General features: G+C 39.4%; 1 protein-coding gene across 2 annotated transcripts; it reads right to left on the bottom strand.

Annotated features, from left to right (window-relative positions):
* Positions 1 to 213: 213 nt before the first annotated feature.
* On the bottom strand, positions 214 to 24,432 carry vps39 (VPS39 subunit of HOPS complex). 2 transcript variants are annotated; one of them, XM_051392538.1, is made up of 24 exons: positions 23,906 to 24,432; positions 23,589 to 23,654; positions 23,399 to 23,463; positions 23,073 to 23,115; positions 22,807 to 22,901; positions 21,310 to 21,408; positions 21,130 to 21,222; positions 20,262 to 20,445; positions 17,670 to 17,790; positions 16,795 to 16,915; positions 16,411 to 16,537; positions 15,693 to 15,835; positions 15,301 to 15,441; positions 14,025 to 14,166; positions 11,873 to 11,959; positions 10,605 to 10,678; positions 10,151 to 10,367; positions 8,657 to 8,785; positions 8,217 to 8,319; positions 7,908 to 7,953; positions 6,541 to 6,690; positions 4,338 to 4,472; positions 3,151 to 3,242; positions 214 to 2,656 (listed from the first exon to the last, which is right to left on the bottom strand). In XM_051392538.1, the coding sequence occupies exons 1-24, from the start codon at positions 23,976 to 23,978 to the stop codon at positions 2,575 to 2,577; spliced, it is 2,628 nt and encodes an 875-aa protein (XP_051248498.1). In that variant the 5' UTR covers positions 23,979 to 24,432; the 3' UTR covers positions 214 to 2,574. The 2 variants fall into 2 exon arrangements, with proteins under 2 accessions (XP_051248498.1, XP_051248490.1); XM_051392530.1 differs by having other exon boundaries at positions 16,411 to 16,540.
* Between the last annotated feature and the right edge of the window lie 518 nt (positions 24,433 to 24,950).

Consider the following 24,950-nt stretch of genomic DNA (forward strand, 5'->3'; position numbering starts at 1 on the left):
TTATTTACTTATTTTCCTCCTGGCTTCTGTATGTTTGGATAACATTTTTCTATAGTCTTATAGAATCTAAATGTAAGCAAAAATAAGATGTTAACACTTAGACAGTAAATACCAACAGCACCGGTTTGAACATCTGCCACACAGCGTGGTATCAAACCACACACACACACACACACACACACACACACACACACACACAAACACAAACAAACATGAGTGGAAATGTTTATTTATTACTGATTAAAGCCAGACAGACAAACAGATGCGTCGCCCCTCAGATTCAAATAACTTCAGCGAGAAATGTGTCATTAATGCTCTCAATCTTTATACAGTATACACACAGTGGTACAAATGTTCCCACTTAAAAAACACAAGTTCAGAAACAGTCTTAGCAGAGAATGTGTGCAAATCTTTACAGGTGAGGAGGAAGAGGAGGAAGAGGAGGAGGAGGAGGAGGAGGAGATACAGATGATGCTACAACGTGTGTTAAAGTTAACTTAATGTTGCAGGATTTCTCCAAACTAGTCAAACCTTTAGATTTAGTGGTTAAAACTGTTGTAACTGTTCCGAGTGTCGCTGAGCAACAACAACACTGTGCATCCCGACTCAAACATACATTCATTGTATTATTTATTTCCAATAAACTGTGGAGTCCTGCTTCTTGAACTACCTCCCCAGGCGTGCGGTGAACAGACACATTTTATAACAATATTGCTATTAAAATGCACACATCGATCATAGGTTCAAAGTCATTCGCTTTAGTTCCAGTTCTTATCACGCGGATGTGCAATTTGACAATAAATAAACAGGACATCCACTTTTAAAGTGCCGTACTACTGTGACCTGTCTTAAAAAAGTGAGACTATATAACTTTTTTCCAAGAAGAAACAACACAATCTTCCTCTTACAAATAAAAAGTTGAATTCAAAAGCAATAAAATGCTCAATTCAACCCACACAGGAGATTTACCGCTGCAGCCTTGCTTGGACTGGTTTGTCCGGTAGCTCATGGTTGTTAATGTTAGTCGATATATTTATGACTCTTGGTTACAGTAGATGTAAGGCTGCAACTAACAATTATTTTCATTATAAATTAATCTGCAGTTAATTTTCTCAAATTAATCATTTGGTCTATAAAATGTTTAAAACAATAGTGAACAAAAGCCAAAATGACAAAGAAAAGCAATAAATCCTCACATTTAAGAAGCCCGAACCAGTGAATTCTGTTTGATAAAATGACTGAAACAATGAATAAATTATCAAAAATAGTTAACAGCAGATTAAACTACTTATCAGGGTTTCCCCCTCTGTGTGATTATACTGCCACTGCCACATGTGGCCACCTTTACTGCTGTCTGAAAGTTACATAGTCTCACTTTAAATGAGTTCTACTTCATAAACTTTGAATGTCTTGCAAAGAAAAAAAAACAAAAGATTACAAAGAAGATTGGATGAGAACTTAAAACGATGCATTAAAAAGGTCCAGTGTGTAAGATTTAGTGGCCTCTAGCAATGTAGTTGCAACTTCCTCACTTCACCCTCCCCCTTTTAAGCGCTATGGTGGCTGAAAGTTGCTATCTAGAGCCACTGTTTGGTTTGTCTATTCTGGGCTACTGTAGAACCGACAATAATCAAAACATACTTGTTAATTTTATACCCCATTTCTGCCAATAGATCCTCCTAAATGTTACACACTGGAACCTTTAAATAGAGGATGCTATTATACATAGTGATAATAATACTAGCTGCAGAAGCCGCCTCAAATGTTTAAATAAAAAAGAAAAACATGCTGTAAGACGAAGGCTGTTTTGCTTAGTACCAGTCCATGCTAACAGGAAAAAAATCATGAGACATCTGACTTCACTGTAAGTACAATCTTCTGAGTCACAAAAGGCATTTAACAGTACTCCTGCAGAGTGTATATGGCATATCAAGCAGTGACTGAGGCCTACACAGCGTTACAGGAGGGGTTGGGAGACCGAGAGAGGCAGGAAGAGGGAGACAGAAAATACAAAATAAAACTGCAGACGAAGGCTTGTAATCATCTCCTGGTGAGAACGAGCACTAACTTCTGTTGTTACAGCTCTTTTTCCTCTGGGCGTCTGTCAATAGAGCCCATTTTCTTCCGAGGCGACGTGTAGGGCAGTGAATCCCTTCTAGCGTTACAGTGACACATGCTTTTCAAATGTCAGAGTCTACCTCCCTCTTTCTCTTTATTTCTCCCCTCCTGTTGAGCGACCCCAGACATTCCTCCTGTTACTTCATGCACAGAGAGAAAGAGAGTCGCAGCCTTTTGCTTTCAGGAGGAGGTCCTGTTCTGCTCAGCTGTTAGAGCATGACAACAACTGCGCCCAAGGTTAACTCAAGTTTTAAAAAAAAAAAAAAAACGTCTGCGCTTGAAGCTCTGCAAGGTGCTTTGGATACAAGCGTCCGATTCCACAGCCTGGCCATTAACCCGTGCACTTCCAACATTCAGATGCATTTCCAGTTCAAAGATGTCCGAGCATTGAAATCCGCAGAGAGGGATGGGGGGGGGGGTTATTTATTAGTAAACAGTCAGTGTCAGGTGGCGCCGTTACTGCTCAGTGGGACACATGTTGCGGTCTTTGCAGCAGAAGTAATGCACCACCACGCCGTTGGGATACCTGGCAAACGCACTGAAAGAGAAACAAATAGAGAATGCTTTACTGCTGGAAGGATTATTACTCACTGCATCACAGCAGATAAACAAGTGTTTAATTAAAAAGAAGAGAGAAAACAGTTAAATAAAAATGAACAGGGTATGAAATGAACTGCAGTTCAGAGCATAAAATTGTGTTCAAGTTAATAAAACTGCAGGAACATAATTATCTGATAAAAGAACATGAAGGATATAAATCAGAAGATGGTATTAATACATTGACGGTGTCATATGACCTTTAATAACTCTTAAGAAAATCAGTTCACTTTTTCAAGATTCACACATTTGTCACACAATCGTATTATAAAATATGAGCAGTGAAAGGAGGGGAGGATGTGCTAAAAGACTAATGTGCAATAATAATAATTAGAATAAGAAGGGAAAAAAGGATAAGTGAGTTATATATAATATATAAATTAATGTAATATACGTATGTGTGCACATTTTCATAGTTTTCTGAGACAGTGTTACCTGTTCCCGATTTTCTTCTTGCACACCCTGCAGGTCTTCTCCTCTGTAATCACACATTTAACCTGCTGGTGGAAGATTCGCTCCTCCTGCACCTGAGAATACAGAACACGCCAGGTGAGCCCAGACATCTTGTTTCTGTGTTACCTGTGGGCTAGATTACAAGGTAAAAACCCTTCATCTGTCACACTAAAACCACCTTCGTCAACCTTCACCTTCAACGCAAACATTCAAAAATACATCCTGACTCTTATACGGTACACTTTCACCTCTTCAGTCCACTAAAAGTAAAAGTCCGACATATCTTTCCACCATTGAATGTTTGTTTGGTTGCTTACAAGCTAGAGTGCAGGACAAGACATGTTTGTAAATTAGATAAGAAGGAGACTTTAGCAGGAATGTAATGCGAGTTGTTGTTTAAAGTCTGTGGCTCTTGTGTTGTGTACCAGGCTGCCGTCTGACGGTTGGTGGTAGTTAACTGATGTCACTGCAAATGACTTCTGGAAAGGGTTTGACAGGCTGTATAGAAGCAAGTTCTCCATGTACGTACAGAGAGAACAGTTTCTGATTGTCTTTCTCAGAAGGAGAACAGAGTACATGTGATTCACTGATCAGATGTGTATGCTGTAACAGACAATTTAATTACAGTTGGAGGGAAAAATCAATCTTTTAACTGAAATGCTCTCTGTTAACAGACATGCAACCTGTGACCAGGGGCAGTAAATAGACCGTGCTTTGTTTTAAAAAGGGGTCAGATGAGGCACGAAAACCCAGAGACTATCTAAACGGTGCTCTTTCATCCGTTCCTGGCAGTGCTCACTCCAACGGCTATATAACACATCATATCGCATCCTACGTGCACCAGAGGATGTTTCACTGTAAAATCAATTATGGTATAAAGGTTTCACAGGTGCAGGTAGAACCGCTACTACGCTACATCATCTGGAAATTGATGAAATACAGCATGTTTAACATAATACAACATATACTTCAGCAATAGACACTGGAGCAGAAAGTTGCTGAATTTATCTACATTGTTTAAATCATCAATTTCCTCTCTAACGGTTAACGTTTGAATGGTCATACGGTTCTGACAATTTGTCCTTCAACCTGAGAGCTTTAGTTCTCTCTACTGAAATTTGAATCTAATTTACATGAACCACCGTGTAAACAAATCCTCCAGGACTTACCCTGAGGAACTCAGCCTGCAGCAGACTCTTCAGCACCTGGTTGCAGCGTTTCCTCTGTGCCTTCTCCTCCAGGACGCTCTCCAGGAAGACCCGGATCTCTCGGATCTGAGTGTTTGCTGGGAGCAGATTGATGGCCTGGAACAAACAAAAAAGGTTGGCTCATTAAACACTGTTGACCAGACATTATTAGTGGATTGGATGGAGGAAACGTCCCCTTTCAGAAGCAAATTACATTCGCTTACACAAGTATAATTTATCAAAATGAGCATCTTCTCTAGCGGTGGTGGTAATCTTCGTGTTTTGGTGAAACACAGTTGTGAACTGAACTGAGGGAACAGTTATAAAGACTTCAAATAAAGTAATTTCCACATTCATTATATTAATTCAAAAAGAACATAACTCAATCATCTCAGTAATAATATTAAATTAAATGACTCTCTCTTTGGAACAGTAATCGGCTGTACGACATGTTAGACCGCTGTTAACGGGCATCCCCGACGTTGGCAGCAGCATCTTCTCTTACCTTTAGAAATCAGGTCTGTGTAAATGCTGAGGGAAACACAATCAAGGCCCTGTAGTCCCGTTGTCCTCTCGCTCGACTTAATTAAATTAAATTAGTGCAAATAGCCTCGTTACACCTCTGACAGCGAGCTTTCCTCCTGAGTAACTGCTGAGGAACAGAGGTGGGGTTCTGTTTTTCACTATTTTCAGGTAATTTATCGACTAAAAGGAAAAAAAAAAAAAAGTATTGATGAAAATTATCTATAGTTGCAGTTCTAAACAAGAAATCGTTTAAAATGAGCTCAAAATTATAAAGAAAAAATGACTAAAAAACGCACACAAAGACTGCTTCATGCTGGAAGTTTTTCATAGTCTCGTCTTGTGATCTCTTGGCGAGGCGTGGGCTGGGAGGGAGGCCAGGGGGAAGGAAAGCAGGGGTGCCATTAAAGTCAATGAGGGAGCGCAGGGAAGGCAGAATGGCACAAAAAGACAAGATGGAGAGCTCCTGGCTGTAGACTCTAAACCTCAACATTCACATAAACCTGCAGTGTTCTCCTTGAGAGACTCTTAATTTGACATGTCTGTGGCTGAACACAGATCAGCGGGGCCTTTCACACACAACCACATCCACTTTAAATCACAGATACAACAACAGTCTGTTATGGTGCATTTTACAAGGAGAAGAGAACAGATAAACTCGCTTGTTTTGTTTAATTAAAATATTTTTTGAGACACAGCGGAGGCGTTTCAAAGGCCGTGCCTCTGCTCCTTTGTGATAAGATATGGAGAGACAGAATATACAATCTGCTGAGTGTTTCCGTCTCAACGTGAACTCTCTGGAAAGATTTTTTTGGATTGTATTGAAAAACGTGTTCTTCGAGGGATATCTTCTTTTACTAGACAGCAGTCGGTGGATTGCGACACGGAGGCTTGAAAAAGGCAAAATAGGCCGTGAGCTAGTTTAGAGCAGAACAGCTTTCATTCAATTAACTCTTTGCTATTTTGGTTCTGGGTTCAGGTAAGTAGAACCAGGTATATGAAAGGAATTTCATAAAAAGATATTCACATTTGCAACGCAGACGCCTCTCGAGGGAGATCAGCACCCTGGTGGAAATCTTTTTTGGTTTCGCTGGATCTTTTCTATCACAAAGGCAGCAGCTTGATTGCCCCCGACAGCGAAAACCCCTCTCATCCCGCTCTAAAAACAAACTAAATCAAAATTTTTAAACGAGTTGTGTTCAGTTCAGTCGCTGCTTTAATTTCACACAAAATGCCAAAATGACTAATTCTGTGAGAGCGCGTGTCATCGTTAATCATGTTATTCTATCTCATTTTAATCCAGCCTAAACAAGCCGACTCTTATCAGTTTCACTTTCAATGCCACGTCTTGTTTGAATAAGCAATGATTACTAAATTTAAGCGATGGCACAGAGTCAGCTTATAATAATAAAGCCCTGGGTGGAATTACAGACTAATTCTTGCTTTCTGATTTAATGAGCGGTTTGAAGTAGCAGATGGGAGTTTGCCGCATACGAAAGTTGAATTAAAGTGCAATAATTTTATGCACACATCACAAGTACTTTTCTGTGACTGACAACTTCCTTGACATTGTTTGAAAGAACAGAATTATTTGTGAGTATTACTGGGGTTTGTTCTCGACTCAGCCTGGTGAGGAAAGGAGTGCTGCTCTGCTGTCGTTTACCTTGGTGGTGTTGAGCTTGCTGTGGTGCAGCTCCAGGACGTGCAGGGCCGCCTGCAGGTTGGCCTGAGGCTCTGACAGCTCCATCTTGATGGGCCCCAGGCAATGGACGTCAGGCGGTGACAGGTACATTCGCAGCAGAGACAGATAAACCTGAAGGGAAGAAATACAGCTGTTATTACACATTTTATCTGAATCTGAATCTTTTTTTTATATCACACAAGACAATAATAAACAGCAAATAACAACAGATGAAAAAACTGATTTACTGAATTTACTGACAGTAAGATACAATAAGATCATATTTGCCAAGTTACAAGAGAAAAATGATTCAAAATGGATTTAAAATGTCAGAAACATAATGAAAAACTGTAATGAACTCAAATATTGTATTGTATTTCTACTGTGGGATATCTTTTGGAATACTATTTGTGGAAATTTCGTGTGTATTTAGTTACGGTTTATGTATTTTGCTGTTAGATGGAGGGTTAACGTGCCAGAATGTTAGTTAGTTAATGTGACTGAATAATGAGGGATGGGTCATGTAAATGACCAGACATGGAAATAAAACATTCTTTCACATAAAAATAATATAAAAGAAGTTAGTAGCAGGTGAAACATGTTGAGTTTACATGTAGATATAGTTCAATAATTTGGGAAAATACACTTTACCAAAGGGTAAAAACAAGATATAACGTGTTAATTACTGAACTTTAGCTATGCTGCTCGGACCGAGCCGGGCTAGCTGTTGCCAGTCTTTATGCTAAGCTAAGCAAATAGTATTGATCGAGAATGGTATCAATGTTCTCATAAAAAGGGAATATTTCCTTAAAATCAGCCTTTAATATTGGATTTAATATTAACAGTAGACTTCACACACAGGCAACCAATATTCGTTCTATCTTTCTTTCTTTCTTTCTTTCTGACCTTTACAGGAACAGTAATGACTCACTGATACAATCCAAAGCTTATTCATTAGTTTTCAGTATTTTAACATCAGTCAGAGTCGAACAACATTTTATACACATAACAGACAATATCAGCTGTCATTTCTGTGAGATTAGTTTTTTTTCGTAGAACTGGCAATGTGCCTGTCATTGGGTGTTTGAGCCATAAATAATCCATTATATTTGTATAGCAGTTTCTGCAGACACAAAGGCACTTAGCTGAAGGCAGCAGAGTGTACAAAATGAAAAAAGTGGTCATAAAACAAAAACAAACACAACAGAGCTAGAATAAAACCCAAGTGGACACAACAAACACTACAAAAGTGAGGTGGATGAGGTGAAGAAACATTTTTTTTTCCCCTGAACAATTAACAAATCATGATGAAAAAGCTCTAAAATAAAATAAGATTAAAAGCTACTTACATCTTTATTCCCTTCGACTGAACTGTTGTAATGGCCGTGACAGTATCTGCAGAGCACACACAGAAAATCATGAGTGGATAAAATGCTGCTTATTTCCATCATGTTGACCAATTGGCTTAATTTGATCAATGTTTGCTGCCTTGCAGAACAAGCTTGCAATTAAATGATTTCAGATGATTTCAGGTCAGAGAACAATTTATTGACTGTTCCGGACTCTTTTACAGTCAGAAGTTAATTAGTGCTGGAGTTAGCAAACATTCGGCTTGTGGTTGGTGTGTAGGATTCTGTGGTGTTTGCAGGAATACTCACTCTTCAGCCATGCGAGTGTCCTTCAGGATGTGCACATAGATGAAAAGTGCCTGCTCGTGTTTACCCATCCGACCCAGAAGCAGAGCCCGTTCCTCCAACAGGCCTTGGAGATGGAAAACAAGGTCAAAAGGTGCAAGTTACACCCTTCAGCTATATAACTTGACTAAAACGTTCCTCTATAACGGAGAACACATGTACATGAGGTAATAGGAAATACTTTGTTTTCCTTAGGTGCATGTTACATTTATCCTGATATTAAAATCTGTGGTTTACTTTGAATTTCCAATAACAGCTAATTATCTTGCATACCCAAGATTTAAATGCTTAAGACATTATCATCACAAAGGATCATCAGCTTCATTAGAAACCTACATAATCTTTGTATTTGTTAAGGTTAGAAGAGACGTCTTGTTTGTCCACTGTGTAAACACGGTTCTTACCATCAAAGGGAAAGTCACTGATGAGTCTGGCTGGTTCATAGCTGGTGGAAATATCCAGGAAGGACAGCAGCTTGTTCCTGTACTCCCCCAGCTCACCTTTCTCCTTCCCCGCAGCAACAGCAGGAACTCCTACGGAAGGCAAAGAGGTTTTAATTATAGAGTCTAGAGGTGCAAACACTGGTTGAGCAAGCTGATTAATCTGCAACAGTTCTGATAAATCAACTAATATTTTTTTTTTTTTTTTAAAGCAAAAATGCCAAAAATTCTGCTTCCACCTTCTAAAAAAGTGAATATTTGCTGCTTTTCTGTGATAGCAAAGTGAATTTCTTTGTTTTTTGTTCTTTGATTCTTAATAAAGTAACTGAGAAAATGATTGACAACTTGACAATGATAATAATCCTCATCCTTGATTTAAAGGCACCTGTAGAGTTTTTAACCACTAGTTGCGCTCTGGACTAATGTGTTTCTCCTTCCTTGTTTGTAATGCGCACCTCGCCCACGAGGATACACATACCCAAGGATGTGGACGGTGTGGTTCACATCCTGCCACTGGTTTCACACTATTCCACAGATCAGCAAGCAAACATCGACGTATGCAAACACTTTATGAGGAAGGAACGTACGTTTTCAGGTTTTCTTTTTTAAAGTAAAGCTCCAAAGGAAAACTCAACAAGGCACATTTGAGGTCAACCTGAAAATGTACAACTGCTGCTTAAAGAGGCTTGAATATTTACAAAGTCAGAATGCAGTAATGTTGAACGAGGTCCGATTTCATTGCTGATTATCTCATAGAAACAATATCATAATATCCCAGGCTGTGTACTGCAATATGCTTCATAACATAAAACGAAGCAATAACCTTCCCCCAGGACAGATTTACTTATTTTATTAGTTGCTTTTATTAGTTTATTTCTCTGACAGAGTGTGCATTAATGAGCATCCCTGTAAATGTAGCTGCGTTGGCTGAGAGGTTCATTTCAATACACGGTCCCTGGATGATCATTAAAAAGGCACAAACGGAGAAAGACGGATGAACTTCAGAATAAGTCCCGACACAGGCTTGTTTTGCAAAGAGACAACTATGACTGGATGAGTAAACAAAGGCAAACTAAACCCACATGCAGTGATGTAATCACATGAAAATCCTGCAATAAATTAGAATCATGTTCATTTGGCATTAATTTGATTTCCAAAAAATGGAGGGTAAAGAAAATATTAAAGCCCAACAGTCACATTGCCCAATTACACATTTCCATCTAAAGAATTCCCTTTCTGGCTTTGCTTGAGCTATTAATCATCGAATGTTAAATATCTGTCAGTACCTCTAATTACCGATCTGTATTAGCCCTTAATTTCTTGTAAAAACATCTAAAAACATAATTTTCATAATTTTTAAAGTAGAAAAAACAAGTTACAGTAAAACTTTTCATGCATTTTTAAGGACCCACTGATACTTTAAACTGCACATAATTTGACTTTAACATTTGCTCTTACCTTCTGGCAGTGAGTTGAGGTACTGTTTCATTAGGCTTTGAACCCTCTCCAGGTAGAGCTGGATCAGCACATTGTGAAACTCCGGGCCCTTATCGTCCCACACGTAAATGATGTGCTCCAAATATGGGATGGCGAGCTCCTTAAAGCCCTCCTTCAGGAAGTTCAACACTTTATCTCTGGGCAAAGTCTCCACCTCAGTCAGGTCCTCGGTGAAGATCTGGAGAGGAAGAGAGATTTTTAAACCTTCTTCACGATGAATAAAATCATAAAATATAGTTAGACCTTAAAGAGAAACCGACTGTCACTGTGATAACTGGAGGTTATGGGAGTTAGAAAAGGTACAAAATAAGAACGAGCTTCTGCCTATAACCAAACAGCAATAGATACAAAAACATAAAGCAATTTACAACACTGATATGCTTTATATAAAACAAAAACAAAAACTGTGTCCCACCTTCAGACCATCCTCAGGACAGATCTTCAACACCCAGGGAGAAAACTCAAAGATGATTCCCAGATTCTCCACTCCTGTGTGTGGAGGATTACAATAAATCAGTAAGTTTAACTTCACCAAGGAAACTCAGAGGAAAAAAAGCTAGAGATATATCACCATCAGCCACCAGTTTCAGAAAACTTCCATTCAAATCAATAACTTATTCCAACCAAAATGTATTGATTTATTGCCATAATAAAATATTAAAGTATTTTTTCAGCAAAAAATCTTGGACAAAAAAAGACATCTGAAGGTATTTTTTATCTTAAGAAGGTGTTGTTGTGTTTGATGATAAAAACTTATTTGTGGTAGCTCTCCGAAAATGGACTGATAAGGATCATTACTCCAAGTTTAATAGCTTTTTTGGGGTGTCATTTGTTTGTAGTTGGTAGAAAACAGCAAAACTATGCTGTATACATTGTTATTAATATATGTATTGCTTTATTACCCATTATCGGTATTACTGGCCACCGCTAAGCATTAAACAAATTAAAGAACAGCCAAGGAGGCAATGAAAGCCTCCACACAGCTTTTTACAGTTTTTGCCAATAGGTCTTATTTTCAATTTACTGGATTGTTCTGAGTTTAACCACATTCTGGGAAACAGGTGAAAGGCTGATAAACAAAAACAACATCAGTCTCAACATGTTTTTTTCTACAGCAAAGAGAAAACCTTCAACCTGGAGAAACAATATCCTCTTTGTGACCAAACACAGTGCTTTTAAGGGAAAGTGGTTTAAATTATAACAAAATGCTGGCACTACATATAAAACTGGTATTTAAAAAAGGCCTTAAATCATTCACATCATGGGCTACAAGAGACATTTAAATGATCTAATCATTACGCTACAGTGTCACAATTGATTAAAAACCAATATATTTAACAAAAGAACACAGAGCCCCTTTTAACAGCCAACTCTCGGTGAGTACATGCATTAATCTTGGCATCACTGGTGCACAGTTACAAACTATTCAGTGTTACACAGTGAATACAGACACATATGGTATAAAAACCTCACATTTAGTCTCTGCCAGACATATTAAAGTCTGCAAGTCATGACATGTGACAGAACGCAGACGATATATTTCATCCAACATCCACAATTAATCAGGGTGAAAGTTTTCTCAGAGCCTTTCCCAAAATCACCCTAACAAATTTAACATATCTAACGGAGACGACAACTTTGACGCTAAGCTGAAACAGACTTGAGCTGGCCGTTGATCCTTACCCAGCCTTTGGAGGTACTGCACTGTTCGCTCGTGGCCCTTCAGTGGAGAGTTGGCCTTGGTGGACTGGTCCAGCAGCACCTGCAGAGCTGCGAGAGGGCAAACAGGGTGAGGAAAAGTGAGGGGAGGCGAGTGAGAGGGGAGAAAATGTGACATTAGTCTTGTGTGATGAAAGTAGCAAGATGTCATCTACTCTGGTGTGCACTGCATTGCATAATTCCTCTGTCAACAGAAATTGGACGAAGCACATGCGGTGTTAATTGGTGGACGGGAGCAGCTGGTTTGAATTGGCAGAGATAAAGAGAGAGGCAGACTTGAGCAGCATGACATCACAAGCACAAATTGCAGAAGGCCGATTAAAACCAGCCGCGCTCACAGTGAGAGCGGGCCCAGAATCTGCTGCAGAACACAGCCAGAAACCAAATGACATTAGGACAGCTCTGATCTACGAGGATGACGAGTCGACCACATGCAGGAAACCTCCTCTGAGATAAACTGTGTAGCCCGACAGAGCTGATCCACCCCCGTGCCCAGAATGCAGATTTGTTACAAGCACATAAACGGTACCTATTGAATTCAAACATAATGGAACAATTCATGCTTACAATGGCACTTGTATTTGGATTGGGAGGTAATGAGGAGAGCGCTGACAAAGGCCGATGTAGGTCTGGCATCAAGTGATCCGTCATTTAAATACTAAACCCTCAAATTCAACATCAATTTGAATGTGAAATTGGAAGCAGATGTTTCATTGTGTTTTATTGTTTTGTGTTCGGTTGTCATGCTGACAGATAAACCGCACTTTGAAAAATAAAACTGAACTCTGATATCAGTCATTATCCAGTTGATTGACTCATCTATTGTCTGCTGCCTGATGATTAACTGCACACTCCAAAAACATCAGAAAAACATCAGAAATGTAATTAGAAAGTGATTCTCCATATTATTATTTTCCTTTGAAAAGTTGAATAAAATACAGCTCTAAGTCCTACTTTCAACATTTTACTTAGTTAAGCACAAAATAACCCATTAGCAGCAAAATGTATTAAAAGCACCAAAAGTGTTGCAGCATTTTAACACAGCTGGTTGAGATGAAGCTATATTTATATTAACTTATACTTCTGGTTTATCCGCTTCTGTTTAATGTTCTTGTTTCTCACGGTCATGTGCTTTTTAATATATGTTCTACCTTCTACTTGCGTATTCAGCTTAAAGTGGCTATTAAAAAAGCCCATTTGAACTTGCACTTAATCTCAAAATATCTTGCCAGATTTCCAGGGGAGCCATCAACAGCTGAAGAAGGTGTATAAATCCCCACCATTTCAAATTAATTAATACGCTTCACACGTAAAAGAACCCATAGAAGCACAGTTCAGTACAAATATACAAATAGACTTGGCATTAACAGCATGTTTCTGAGACAAAGTTGTGTGAAAAGTAAGAACTGCTTTTTACATAAATTGTCTTGACAGCAGATAATTTATTTTGTTTGTGTGAATGCACAAAAGAGGCATCAGATGTATTGATTATTAATAATAAAACAAAAATAGGAAAAATACATTTTACAATTAAAAAAAGCTGACAGTTTTCCGATCTTAGCTCACAGAACTGGATACAAAGTCTACAAGGTTTAACTTTTTTGCTGTGAATCACTGGCTATTCATGAATGAAAAGAGTAATGCATAACTGCACAATGACTCAAAACCACAAATTTATTTATATGGACAGCGTTTAGATTCCCAGAAGTCAGATCTTCATCAGGTCAAAATGTTTGAAAATGACCACACCCATATGAATATATAAATGAATAACTTGCTGAAATAAACATTAAACCAAAAGGGTACTGTAGGAGTTCAGAGACAATATTTAATATAATATTATTATGAAGAAAAATAAAGTTGTTTGAGCTGCCCGTTTTATTTGTGATTTGAAGTCAGTGTGTAGGTTTCCTCTCATCAGGAGTAATCTATCAGTTTTTTAATAGCCCTGCATCTACGTGTGATAATTAAGCTCTGATTCACATAATCATGCACAACTTTCCTGCAGTTGAGACTTGAAGATCTATCAGAATTTAGAATTGAATGCTCCATAAAACACTGTGGTATGATGATGAGTTTTGCAGCACAGGTGGTTGACCAGCAAGCAGACCCTTACCTTTCTGGTGCAGGCCCTTCTTCTCATAGAGAATAATGAGCTCGCTGTACTTATGGGCCTTCTTCAGGACGTACTCGCTCTCTTCGATGTGGCAGTGGTTGTTTTCCAGGCGAAGGAGGGGGGACACCAGGGCCACGTTGGTCTTAACGGGGGGGGAGCAGATTACAAAATGTGAACACCACACATTTCCAAACTTGAATCCATTCACCCCTTTTAAAAGGTCAGGTTGTGTTTCACCAAAAGACTACAGGGCAGGTGATTTACACTGATTAGTTCATCTTCTCTGTTTCCCAGGATGTTCATTTAAATAATCTGGTGCAGATGCTTGGCACTCTTGTCTCAGAGTATGTCCAGTCACTCCCAGCTTATCCCTCCAGGGTGATGTAGGTCTAAAATGGGAGTTCCTCTGATTAATGGTGCTTATTATACCTCCAAGGGAAGCACCTGGTGGTGCTTTTTCCTGGATACCCATGCCACATGAACTGACTCGTCTAAACGTGGAGGACAGGCAGAAAGACTCTTGGTCCAACAGAGTGTTTTCCTCTTCACACAAAGCCCAACCATCCTGAGGAGAAACTTTTTCTGGCTGCTTATATCTGTGATCTCAATCCAGCAGAAGTAGCTTTTTTATACCGTAGATGAGGGTTGACAAACAGATTGCCTGGTAAATCGAAAGTTTTGCTTTGTTGCCCAGGCATCCACTTCCCTAAATTAACACCAGACCCACATTACTGCAGCTACTACACCTAGATGGCAGCCAGACTCAGTACTTTTAACTGTGACTCAGGTTTTGTTGCTTCAAAGTAAATCTACCAATGAGCCGCCTAACAGAAAACCCATTTGGCTACGTGTGAGACAAAGTTAAGTGCCCAGTGCTGCTGCCAATGTTTGGAATGACTTTCTTTTGATATCATACCACTTTGCTGTGAGTGGACGGTAATGACTGCCAAGTTCATAAGAGCAGACATAGCTTTTATATTGAAATGTAAAAGTTTGGATTGGGTTCACTAATAACTGCCGGTTGGTTGTTAATCAAAAAGTATGACAAGTCATGAGTGCCAAAGAGAAAGAAACAGATTAAGAAGGAAATAAGTCTGTTTTGGTTGTTTTGTTTGACTAAAAAGGAACATAATGTACAGAGTATATGCTGTATATTCTGCAAGACACTGAATTATCAATATCAAGTAATAATTATTGTTCCAAAGTTGCAGTTTGGGCTGAAATTGCTCCATTTGTTAATGCATAAACAAAAGGAAGATAGTCTAGGTAGCCTTACGTGCAAGTAACATTTCAGCAGGGTGGTGTCAATGATCTGCAGGAGTTTTTTGCGGCTTTTAATAGTAGGTGTCCCCTCCATGAGTGGAGACGTTGTAGAAGGGTCAGAGTCATTCAGCTGCTTCACAAGGTGGCTGCGTTTCTGTGGGGAGAAACAAAAAAGAAGATTTACACCAATTATCTTGATCCTCATCCTTAATATGCTTTTATTATTACACAACCGTTGGGTTTTTGTTAGTTCTCCTCTAAGTAAAGCCTCATTCAAAGCTTAAATCCTCTACACACACACACACACACACACACACACACACACACACACACCACACACACACACACACACACACACACCCCACACACACACACACACACACACACACACACACACACACACACCTGGGTGAGGTAATCGATGAGAGCGAGATGAGCCTTCTCCAGCTCTGCCCCAGACAGAGTAGGCAGAGGGTTTGGATAGTGCAGCTGTTTGCGGTAGTCTGACGGGAGCAGGTCGGGGTACAGCCCAATCACATGAGTGGGATCTGCAGAGCACGGGAGGGGAAATTTGTCATACTTTATTGCACATATGATACTTCAGTTTGTTTATCAGCCGTTTGATTAAAGGGAAAACTGATTTGAGTACAGCGTTTCCAATACAATCACAAAACATTACGTGTACTGTAAAATGAAATGAAATCAATAGCTCATCAGAGAAAAGAAAAGTCTGTCATCAGTATGGAATTCATTCTTTCATCATTACATGTGAAAGTCATATGTGAATAAAAATATTTCCCTCAATATACACAATAAGCAACAGATGTCTAATGAGCTCAGGAAAAGAGAAAAAAAAAGTAGGGGAAGAGTACATGTGATAAAATTATGACCAGATTTACGTTAATTAGGCTGTGATACAGAAACAGGGACCATTAGGGGCGTTTATCACACTGGGACACATCGGATCATCTCCTCAAAGTACAGTCCACTATATTTACTTTAAGATGTCCACACTATGGACACTTATTGAGCCCTATGTAGTTAAACAGCCACGTGTTACAGGTTAAAATAAATAAATATTGGAAAACATACAATTTCATAGAAGTGTGGGGGGGGGGCTCACCTGTGCCGAGTTTGGCAAACACCTGCATGGAGTCATCGAATCTCTTCTGGCAGAACAGATTGAAGGCATAGAGATTCTGGATGTGATGTATCTGCTGCTTCTTATCACCGTCTGAATCATCCTTCATCTTCTAGCAGAAAAAGAAAATTCATCATGCTACAGTTTTTTTTATGAGAATGTGTGAAAAGCACATGAATGGCCTTTATTCTGGGAAATGCCCTTGGAAAGTTAGATTGCTACAAAGCTGGGAGCACTTTACTGTTTCAACGTACAGCTTCTAATCAAGATAAGTGATTTTAAAGTTCAATCCTCTGAGTTGAAGCGCTCATTTAATCGTGAGGAATTTAATAACGAGGTTTAATAGTGAGGGGTTCTGCTGCTCACCGCCAGCTGAAGAGCCAGCTCAAACTGCTTGTCCTGAAGAAGCTGCCGGATTTGGCTGGCTATTGATACTGGCACCAGACGCCACACAAAGTGGTTGCTGGCGACATACACAATATTTGGCCTGTGAAAGATAAGAGGAGAAAACTGGATTAGCGAGAATAGTTTGGAACTAAAGTGTTTGCTTTGTAAGGAGGAACTGACATCATCAGTATCATTATCGGGAGGAACAGAAACCAGTGATGAGGCAAAGTGGCAAATCACACATGATGTTCTTTTAAGGCTGTGGTGCAAACAAACCAGAGTGGTACACAAAGAAAAGCCAACATTCATTATCAAATCTATAAGTTTAAGCTGGGCGTCGTACAATAGCCACTGCAGGGATTTTTATTGACCTCAAACACTGCAGTACTGCACCATACTGCTGCCACCTTGCTTATTTTCTTATTATAACATGAATGTTTTCTCATTTTAACAAGATATTTTTCATGTTGTCAGACATATTTTCTTTTTATAACAGCATATCATCTCATTTTTATTGCAAGAAACCTTTCCCATCATAACACAAAATAAGAAATGTTTCTCACAAAATAGTAAGTGTTATTATACAAGACAACTCATTTATCTTTCAATGCATTATGATTCTTTTGACCATTTGATGAATGAAAATGTAAAAATGTGCAACAATGCAGCCAGCATGATGTAAAAGGTCAGACTTGTACATAAAAGAAAAGACTAAATTGTGCTATATTTCAGTGAAAATTAGATATTCTAACTGCAGTTTATATGTGCGCATAAGTCACTTTGTGAGGATAAACATCCTATAGAGATTACAAATGACAAATGAGATGACAAAACTTCACTGGAGGACAACTCACCCTGCTGAAGTAATGAAGCGAGGCCTCTGCAGCTCCACACTCTGCACCAGCAGCCTTGGCTCAAAGGTCCGGATCTCCACGTACCGAGGGAGAACAGCGATGATGTACGGAGGCTGGTGCTCTGAGAACATTTGAAAAGAGGCAAGAGTGTAAAACTTATGTGCACGTCAACCAAAGCCTAAAACTTAAAAATATTACATATCTTCTTCCAGTCATCAAATATTTGTGGACTGAAGTTGCTACGTGGGTCTGACAAAATGGATAATACAACACAGTCTAAACAAAGGGTTCACCTTTTTAAGGGAGAACAGGTAACTAAAGCTGATTTTTACTTTGTTTATTGCCACAATATATTTTTTTCGTTTTGTTCGACAGTTGACAGCAAAAAGGCAGACGGCAAACAAAGGGGAAGAGAGGGGTGTGACATGCAACAAAGGCCCTCAGTTGGAAACGAGGGGACGTTTTGGTTACGTGGCATGTGCAGTAAATATTTGGCAACCAGGGCGGTCCTACAATTTATCCCACAAGCAACTATTTGCACTAACTTTTACCTTATCTAACCTAATCTACTCTGTATTTTCTTGATTCATTGATTAAAAAACATTCCTTGTTTGTCCAATCAATAGTATCTCATCCACAATGATATAAAACTGAGAGAAACAGCATATCCACACATTGGAGAAGCATGAAGCAGTGAATGGATGTATTTGCTTTGATCCAGTAATCAGTTACTAGACTGTTTCAGCTCTAATGAAGTTTGAGAGTTTTGATGTCCACCCAACCTAAAATCTTGAGAACAGGTGCCTCAGTTGTGATTATGGAGTGAAGACCTTGAGGCTAATGGGGCAGGAAATCCAGCCGGAGACAGCTATCTAGACAGGCCTGAGCTGAGGTTGGACTGGATTTGGGACAGACTACGCCCATAGGCCCTCCGCTCCAGCCATGAACACTTAGGATGGACAGTCAGATGTATTTTGAACCGACCAGCACTCATCCTCTGCTGGTGCGCGCCAAAGCCGCAATGTTGACTGTATCAAAACAAGGAAATTGCAAACTGTATGAAACCACTGCTTGGAGGCTTCATTTCCCCTTCACATTGTTCCTTTCAGCATTCCAATGAGCACGGAAAGCGAGGCCTTTAAAACAATGCGAGAGCTCATCTGCATCACTTCTGTCACAAAGCTCATTTGTAACCCAGACCTGTGGTGTCTTCTTCACGGGATAAAAAAGCTGATCTAAAATTATGTTTCCTCTTCTGACATGTGGAAAACGGCAGCCCAGCTCAGACAGAGTGGAAAGAAGGACTTTGCACAGGGGATGGAAAGCTTGAGGAAGAGAAAAGAAAAGACAGACAGCAGCTCCATGACAACAACTGACAAAATAATTGGCAGCATTTACGCTTCATCAGGTGGTTTAGTTTCCAATTACTGCTATGTGAACAAACTTGTTCAATCAGTGTGACAAGAAGAGAATAAATTGTACTGCTTACGCACAGGCCAAGTCAACATAGACAACATTTCTTAACCAGTCAGTGAAATCAAACAGCAGCAGACTGAACACTTTATACAAATGCAGTAAAAGCTGCATACAATTCAAGATCATATGAACTATTCATAAACAGAAACTGAAACCTCTATCAAATGATGGAAAGGGGAAGATGATGCACTTATGTTTGCTCCTTTGATCCACCTAAATGTGCTCACACTTGGGCCGAAAAAGTTTGAATTGTGATATATTTGACGCTGACTATGATTTCTAATTTGGGTGTGAAACAAACACCTGCCTGTGACCTAGAAAAAGGCAACGTTTACAGCATTCACTGAAAGTGTGATCTTCACAGCAGCTTGTCTTCCATCCCGACGTGCCAAAATGCTGAAAACCTGTATCTCCTTGTGCTACTTCCTCATTTTGTCCTCTGTGTTTTTTTTCTCTTGCCAGTACAGAAAGCTATTATGATTATGTGAAAACTGTTTAATATTAAGTAGTCTGATAATTTATAGCAAACAATGTCCTTGGCAAAATCAATAGATGCTTACTTTTGAGATACCATAAACTCTAATGAATAATAATAACAGTTAATTAAATTGTGACTAAGAGGGCAACGTTCTGTTTGTTTAATACTGCAGCTTTTTTAAGGTTTTACTGTTTAAAATGAGTCACAAGAAAGCACAAGAAAATAATTAGGCTGATTTTGTTTTTCCCCCTGAGTGATATCGACTGCCAGGGGTGACACATTTTGGCAAAACACCTTCTCCCCTCCTGCTTTCTGGAAGACTAACTCACATAGAGAGCCAGGAGGGGATCTCTGGCTCTTGCAATTCAGCAATGTGACCTTTTGACTTTGCTGTCAGTTCCTATTGATATTGAATACAAGTTAACTCTGGCAAAGACATCGACAGTCATAACAGGGTAGAAAAGCTACTTGGACTGGGGGTGTAGTAGCTCGTTTTGCATATAAGCAGAAATAGAACAGCATGAGCAACTAATGTCAACAAACCGGTTGCAGAAAACACATAAAAACACATCTAAGTGTAAAATCACACAATTACTGAACATGAAAATGTCTTCATAGTTGTTGTGCCTCTTTCTCACCCATTGCTATAGGGATGTCGGTCCAGTTCAAGGCACACTTCTGGGTGCAAACGCCCTCTTCATTTAGCACTACGGTTAGGTCATCCTGACCAACAGCCACCTTCCCATCAGCCAGTGGGGCAACCAGAGGCTCCAACTGTTTCCCAGTGGGGAAGAGCTCCTTGATGGAGCCACGACCATCCATCTGGTTGACGGGAGAGATAGCACGAGTGAGTCATGAGATACAGAACCTATTACTAACATCTTAAAAACTTAATCTGTCAGGTCAAGTACAAAGTGCTTTGGACAAACAGTAAAACAGCATTAAAGAAAAGGTTAGACTGGCAATAACACTACCAAACATTAGCTGAAGAAGCCCAAAATAAACACAAACTCAAGGACAACAAAACAGACAGTAGCTAATTATATAACAGACTGCTTCTAAACTTTGCAGAAGTGGTATAAAAATATCATTTTAAAGTGATACTCCTTCCAAAACCCATCTATGAAAACACTCCCTGCACTGTACACTTGAAAGGGACTGACTAGAGGTTTACAGTTTTCATAGTTTCTCTCACAGAGAAAAAGATTCAACATGGCGATGTTTAGAATAAACTGAGCACACAGACGGACAGCGGAGAAGTGAATTAGGCTTCATGAGCAGTTCAGGTGGTTTTCTATGGGACGTCACTGAAAAACTGTCACCAATGGGATCCATTTTACTGCAATGAATACACACTGCAAACCTTTTACAGCCTTCCTGAAAGACTACATGGCGTGAGCATTTCATATTCAAAAGATGACAGGAGGTTATGAGAGGAGTATCACTTTAAGCTGTAGGGAGCTACAGATAAGAAAGGGCTGAGTGTAAAAATCCTTTTGCACATACCCGAATGAGGTAATAGTCTCGTTTGAAACCAACACATATGGAGTTTTCACACCAAGCCATGGACTTTGGAATATCTGGAGCACCAAAGTCCCCCTGACAGACAAAAAGAAAACATTGTCTTCATGTGTCAAAGGATAGGGAAAACAGTGCAGTGAGTCACATCTCAAATATATAATTTACCTGCAGCTCGTGGAACTCTCTATCCTTCCAGTAATACAGCTGGAGTTTCTTTTTCACTGCGACACACATTCTCAACCTTTCCTCTCCTGTGCTGGTTAGCTGCGGACAAAGAAGACAAAAAATACAATTCATGACTTCAAATCAGGGAAATTTTTAATACAACACAAAAAAAAATGCTATGTCTCTATTGATTTTGTAACATAACAGCCCTAGGGCTGATTGAATAATGCAACAATGTGCAATATTATAATCACATAGATGGCTAATGAGCCCACCCCTCCCTTCCTCCCTTCACCAGCCATCCCTCACTACCATAACACATCCCTTCCCATCCACCCACCCACCCCTTTAGGTCCGACCACTAATTTCCACAGAATATGTACCGATTCTAAGAAAAAGGAACAAATGAAAACAGTAGTGAGTTAAAAAAAACAAGACCGGGGGGGGAATAAAACAACCATGTGTGACACACATGACACTTTCCAATACTTATGTGAATAGTAAAATGAAAACCTTGTTGTCTATAGAAAGGTTATAAAACCACATCAAATCTTCTTATATTCTCCCTTCAGGTTATATTATATAATATATTTTCATTTGGTATATGTGTCGTTCATTTATTAGTCCATCTAGCCAATTTAAGCTTGGTTTTATTTATGTTTTAGTCCATTTACTACAGATTGTGTTTATCTTACTGCCGCTTAACATTTTTAAACATACTGTTGGATAGGTGTCTAATTTTCTCACCTTTAAGGTAGCCACTGTTTCTACTAATTTCAATACAGTCAACAAAACAGAGACTTGACACATGCTGGAGCTCTGTAATCCATAACAATAAACATCATATGCATTTTTATTCTTGTCAAGGATATGTTAGCAAACTCTGATTCAAAATGTATAATTGGTTGTGTTTATGTGCTGGTGGGAGGCAGCAGCATGTGAGATGTGTTGATTCGGCTGAAGGAGAAGTCAAATCTGCATATAAAATTGTAACGACTCTTATGTCTCCTGAACTTTAATTGCTTTTGTTAGTTCAAGCGTTACTAAAGCATTACCAAAAATATGCAATATGAAGGATTACCAATCTTAATCCTTCAAGGTTTTTTCCCCTATCGCACTAAAATTAATTGCAAATCAAAAAAAAGGTTACATGCAATGTAGAAAACAAAGAAATACACACATTCAAAAGGCTGAAAGAAAGAAAGTTGAGCTCAAGGAAACAGTCAGCAGTAATATGAATTATACTGCACACAAGTTGCAGTAAATTGGTCTTGTTATGACACACTCAAAGCTCCATGTTCATTAAACAGCTCCCTATTAAGACACTGACTCATCTGCCTTTTCTCATCCAGTCAACTAACTTGTAGCTGTACGACTGTAGTATTTTACATACTGTAAAAGTGGAAGATTATAAATCTGAAGCGATACAAATGCAGAAATATGATAGTATGATATATGACGATCCTAGACTGCAACCACACTGGAACTGTAACTGACCTGCAGGTCACAGGCGAAGAGCGTGGCTCCTTTGGCTTTGGACAGCACAGTGATCTGCTGGAAGGTCAGGAGGTCGTGGACGTGGATGTTGTTCTCTGCAGGAGAAACAGATCAGACACAGATATCTGATAAGAGTGTGATGGTAAGTGCTATGCTTTGTGTCAACACACAAAAAGATAATGCAGTAATAAACAGACGAAGATGCTACCTGCATGATCTTTTAAATTGATAATATACAGTATATATAAAAAGGGAGAGACACTTACCCAGAAGGCTGACAAGAATTTTGTACTGTGAGACAACATAAAGCTGTAGAAAGAGTAAGAGACACAATTAAAGGAGGTTTGTAACAAATGAATCAAAGATCAACCAGACTTTTATGTAGACAATACAAATAGATCACACCTGATCTGAGAACACACTTTATCTGGGGTTGCTCTGGGTATGAGCCAAATTCAGAGTGAAATGAAGCTTGTGTTTACAATCTGGACTTCCCTCGCCAGGCTACAAATGCTTCCTCCACTCATAATTTTTGACAGACACATAAAATAGTCTGTGGTTATTCTCAATCTCATCCTGCAGTCTTATCTACCTGCTGAATCTTCTTTGAGAAGTTCTTATTGGATTTTTCCAGCGTCACCTCAAACCGGTTGGTGCCTAAGGGAAAAAAAGAGACATACAAAAATGACTAAAAACTCATATTTGAAGCAGGCAACAGTAAGTTTAAGGTCTCTGCAAATACACACTGAAACGATTGCATCACACATCCCCCTGGACTCTACCTGCATCCTTCTTTATCCGGTACAGAAGAAGATGCCCGGGCTTTGTTCCCACAAGCAGCCAGTCCTCTGTGGGAAGAAAATACACAGAATCAGGGGTCTGACAGTTCAAAGGATGCTGTCAGGCCATCAAACACAAAACATTTCCCCTGTCTAACTCTTTTAAGTTGCGTGACCTGCTTGCAAGGAACTTCTAAGACAAGTGGGACACCTGAGACTGCAGTTCAATAAACGCCCATTGGGACCACCTCAATGTCAAAGGATAAAAATAAAAATAAAAAAGGAGTAGCAGCGGGATCCGTAGAGTGTCAACAACTCACCCCAGGCCGCAAGACAGTCAATCTGCAGGGGGAGCTTTTCCAGAATAGGCACTGGCTCATACGCGTCGTGCATCTTGAAGCTGTATCGGTGATTGAATTACAGATCTGGTGGATCAATCCCGGCTCGGAGGGGACGCCTGGCCGGGCAACAGCTGACTGGCTGACCGCTGATGTGTCTGTCAGGGCGGTACGCCTTTACGTGTCGCCATTAACCGACGATGAGGAAATCTGATCTGGTGAAGCCTGGTGGTGTTTCTCACCAAAACAACACAGCTGATCGTTAGCCTGCTAGCCTAGAAGTTAGCGAGCAACGGCTACTGCTCCTAAACATTGCCCCCCCTCGACTCCCACTCCCCACTCCAAACCGAGGCGCGAACAAAAGGGCAGCCAGTTACTTTATCGATAAACACACACGCAACATTTAGTTCACGTAAACCGCTGTATTGGCTCGTGTTTGTTAGCCAGATTAGCTCCTCGTTACTTCCTCGGTTGCGTTGACGACGGCTGCGCGAGGGAACGGGGTTTGACAGGCACGTGACCCGAAGCGAGCGCACTCACGAGGAACGCGTTAAAGGGGCAGTGACACGTTTTGTAGTCTCAGCTGATAAAATGCTGCTGCTCAGTTCTCGCGAGATTTGGTTTCGCGGAGCTTTAAAAAGTCTACCTGTCGAGAGTTTACGTTAATTAAAATAAAATAATTAGAGTTTTTTTATTGGGGAAAACCAGTAAATAAATAATCATAAGTTAAATAAATAAATAATAGTAAATTAAATAAATAAATATGAGTAAATTAAATAAATAATAAGGATAAAAACATTAGAGAATTTAATATTTTTACCTGTTTGTACTCAAAAATGTTTGTTGAATAAAGTTAACCCAGTTTACTTATTTTAACTTTTTCTTATTTTTTGAAGACAAACAAGGGGAAATTTTGTAAAATTATTTCATTATTTCTGGCCAAACAATATATGCATAATGTCGAGTTTAGTACACTTCTGCCTCCAGTTTTTTTTTATCAGTTATTTAATTTTAAGACATTGAAGTG

This window comes from Dicentrarchus labrax, unplaced genomic scaffold (assembly GCF_905237075.1).
Source record: "Dicentrarchus labrax unplaced genomic scaffold, dlabrax2021, whole genome shotgun sequence".
NCBI classification, from domain to species: domain Eukaryota; kingdom Metazoa; phylum Chordata; class Actinopteri; family Moronidae; genus Dicentrarchus; species Dicentrarchus labrax.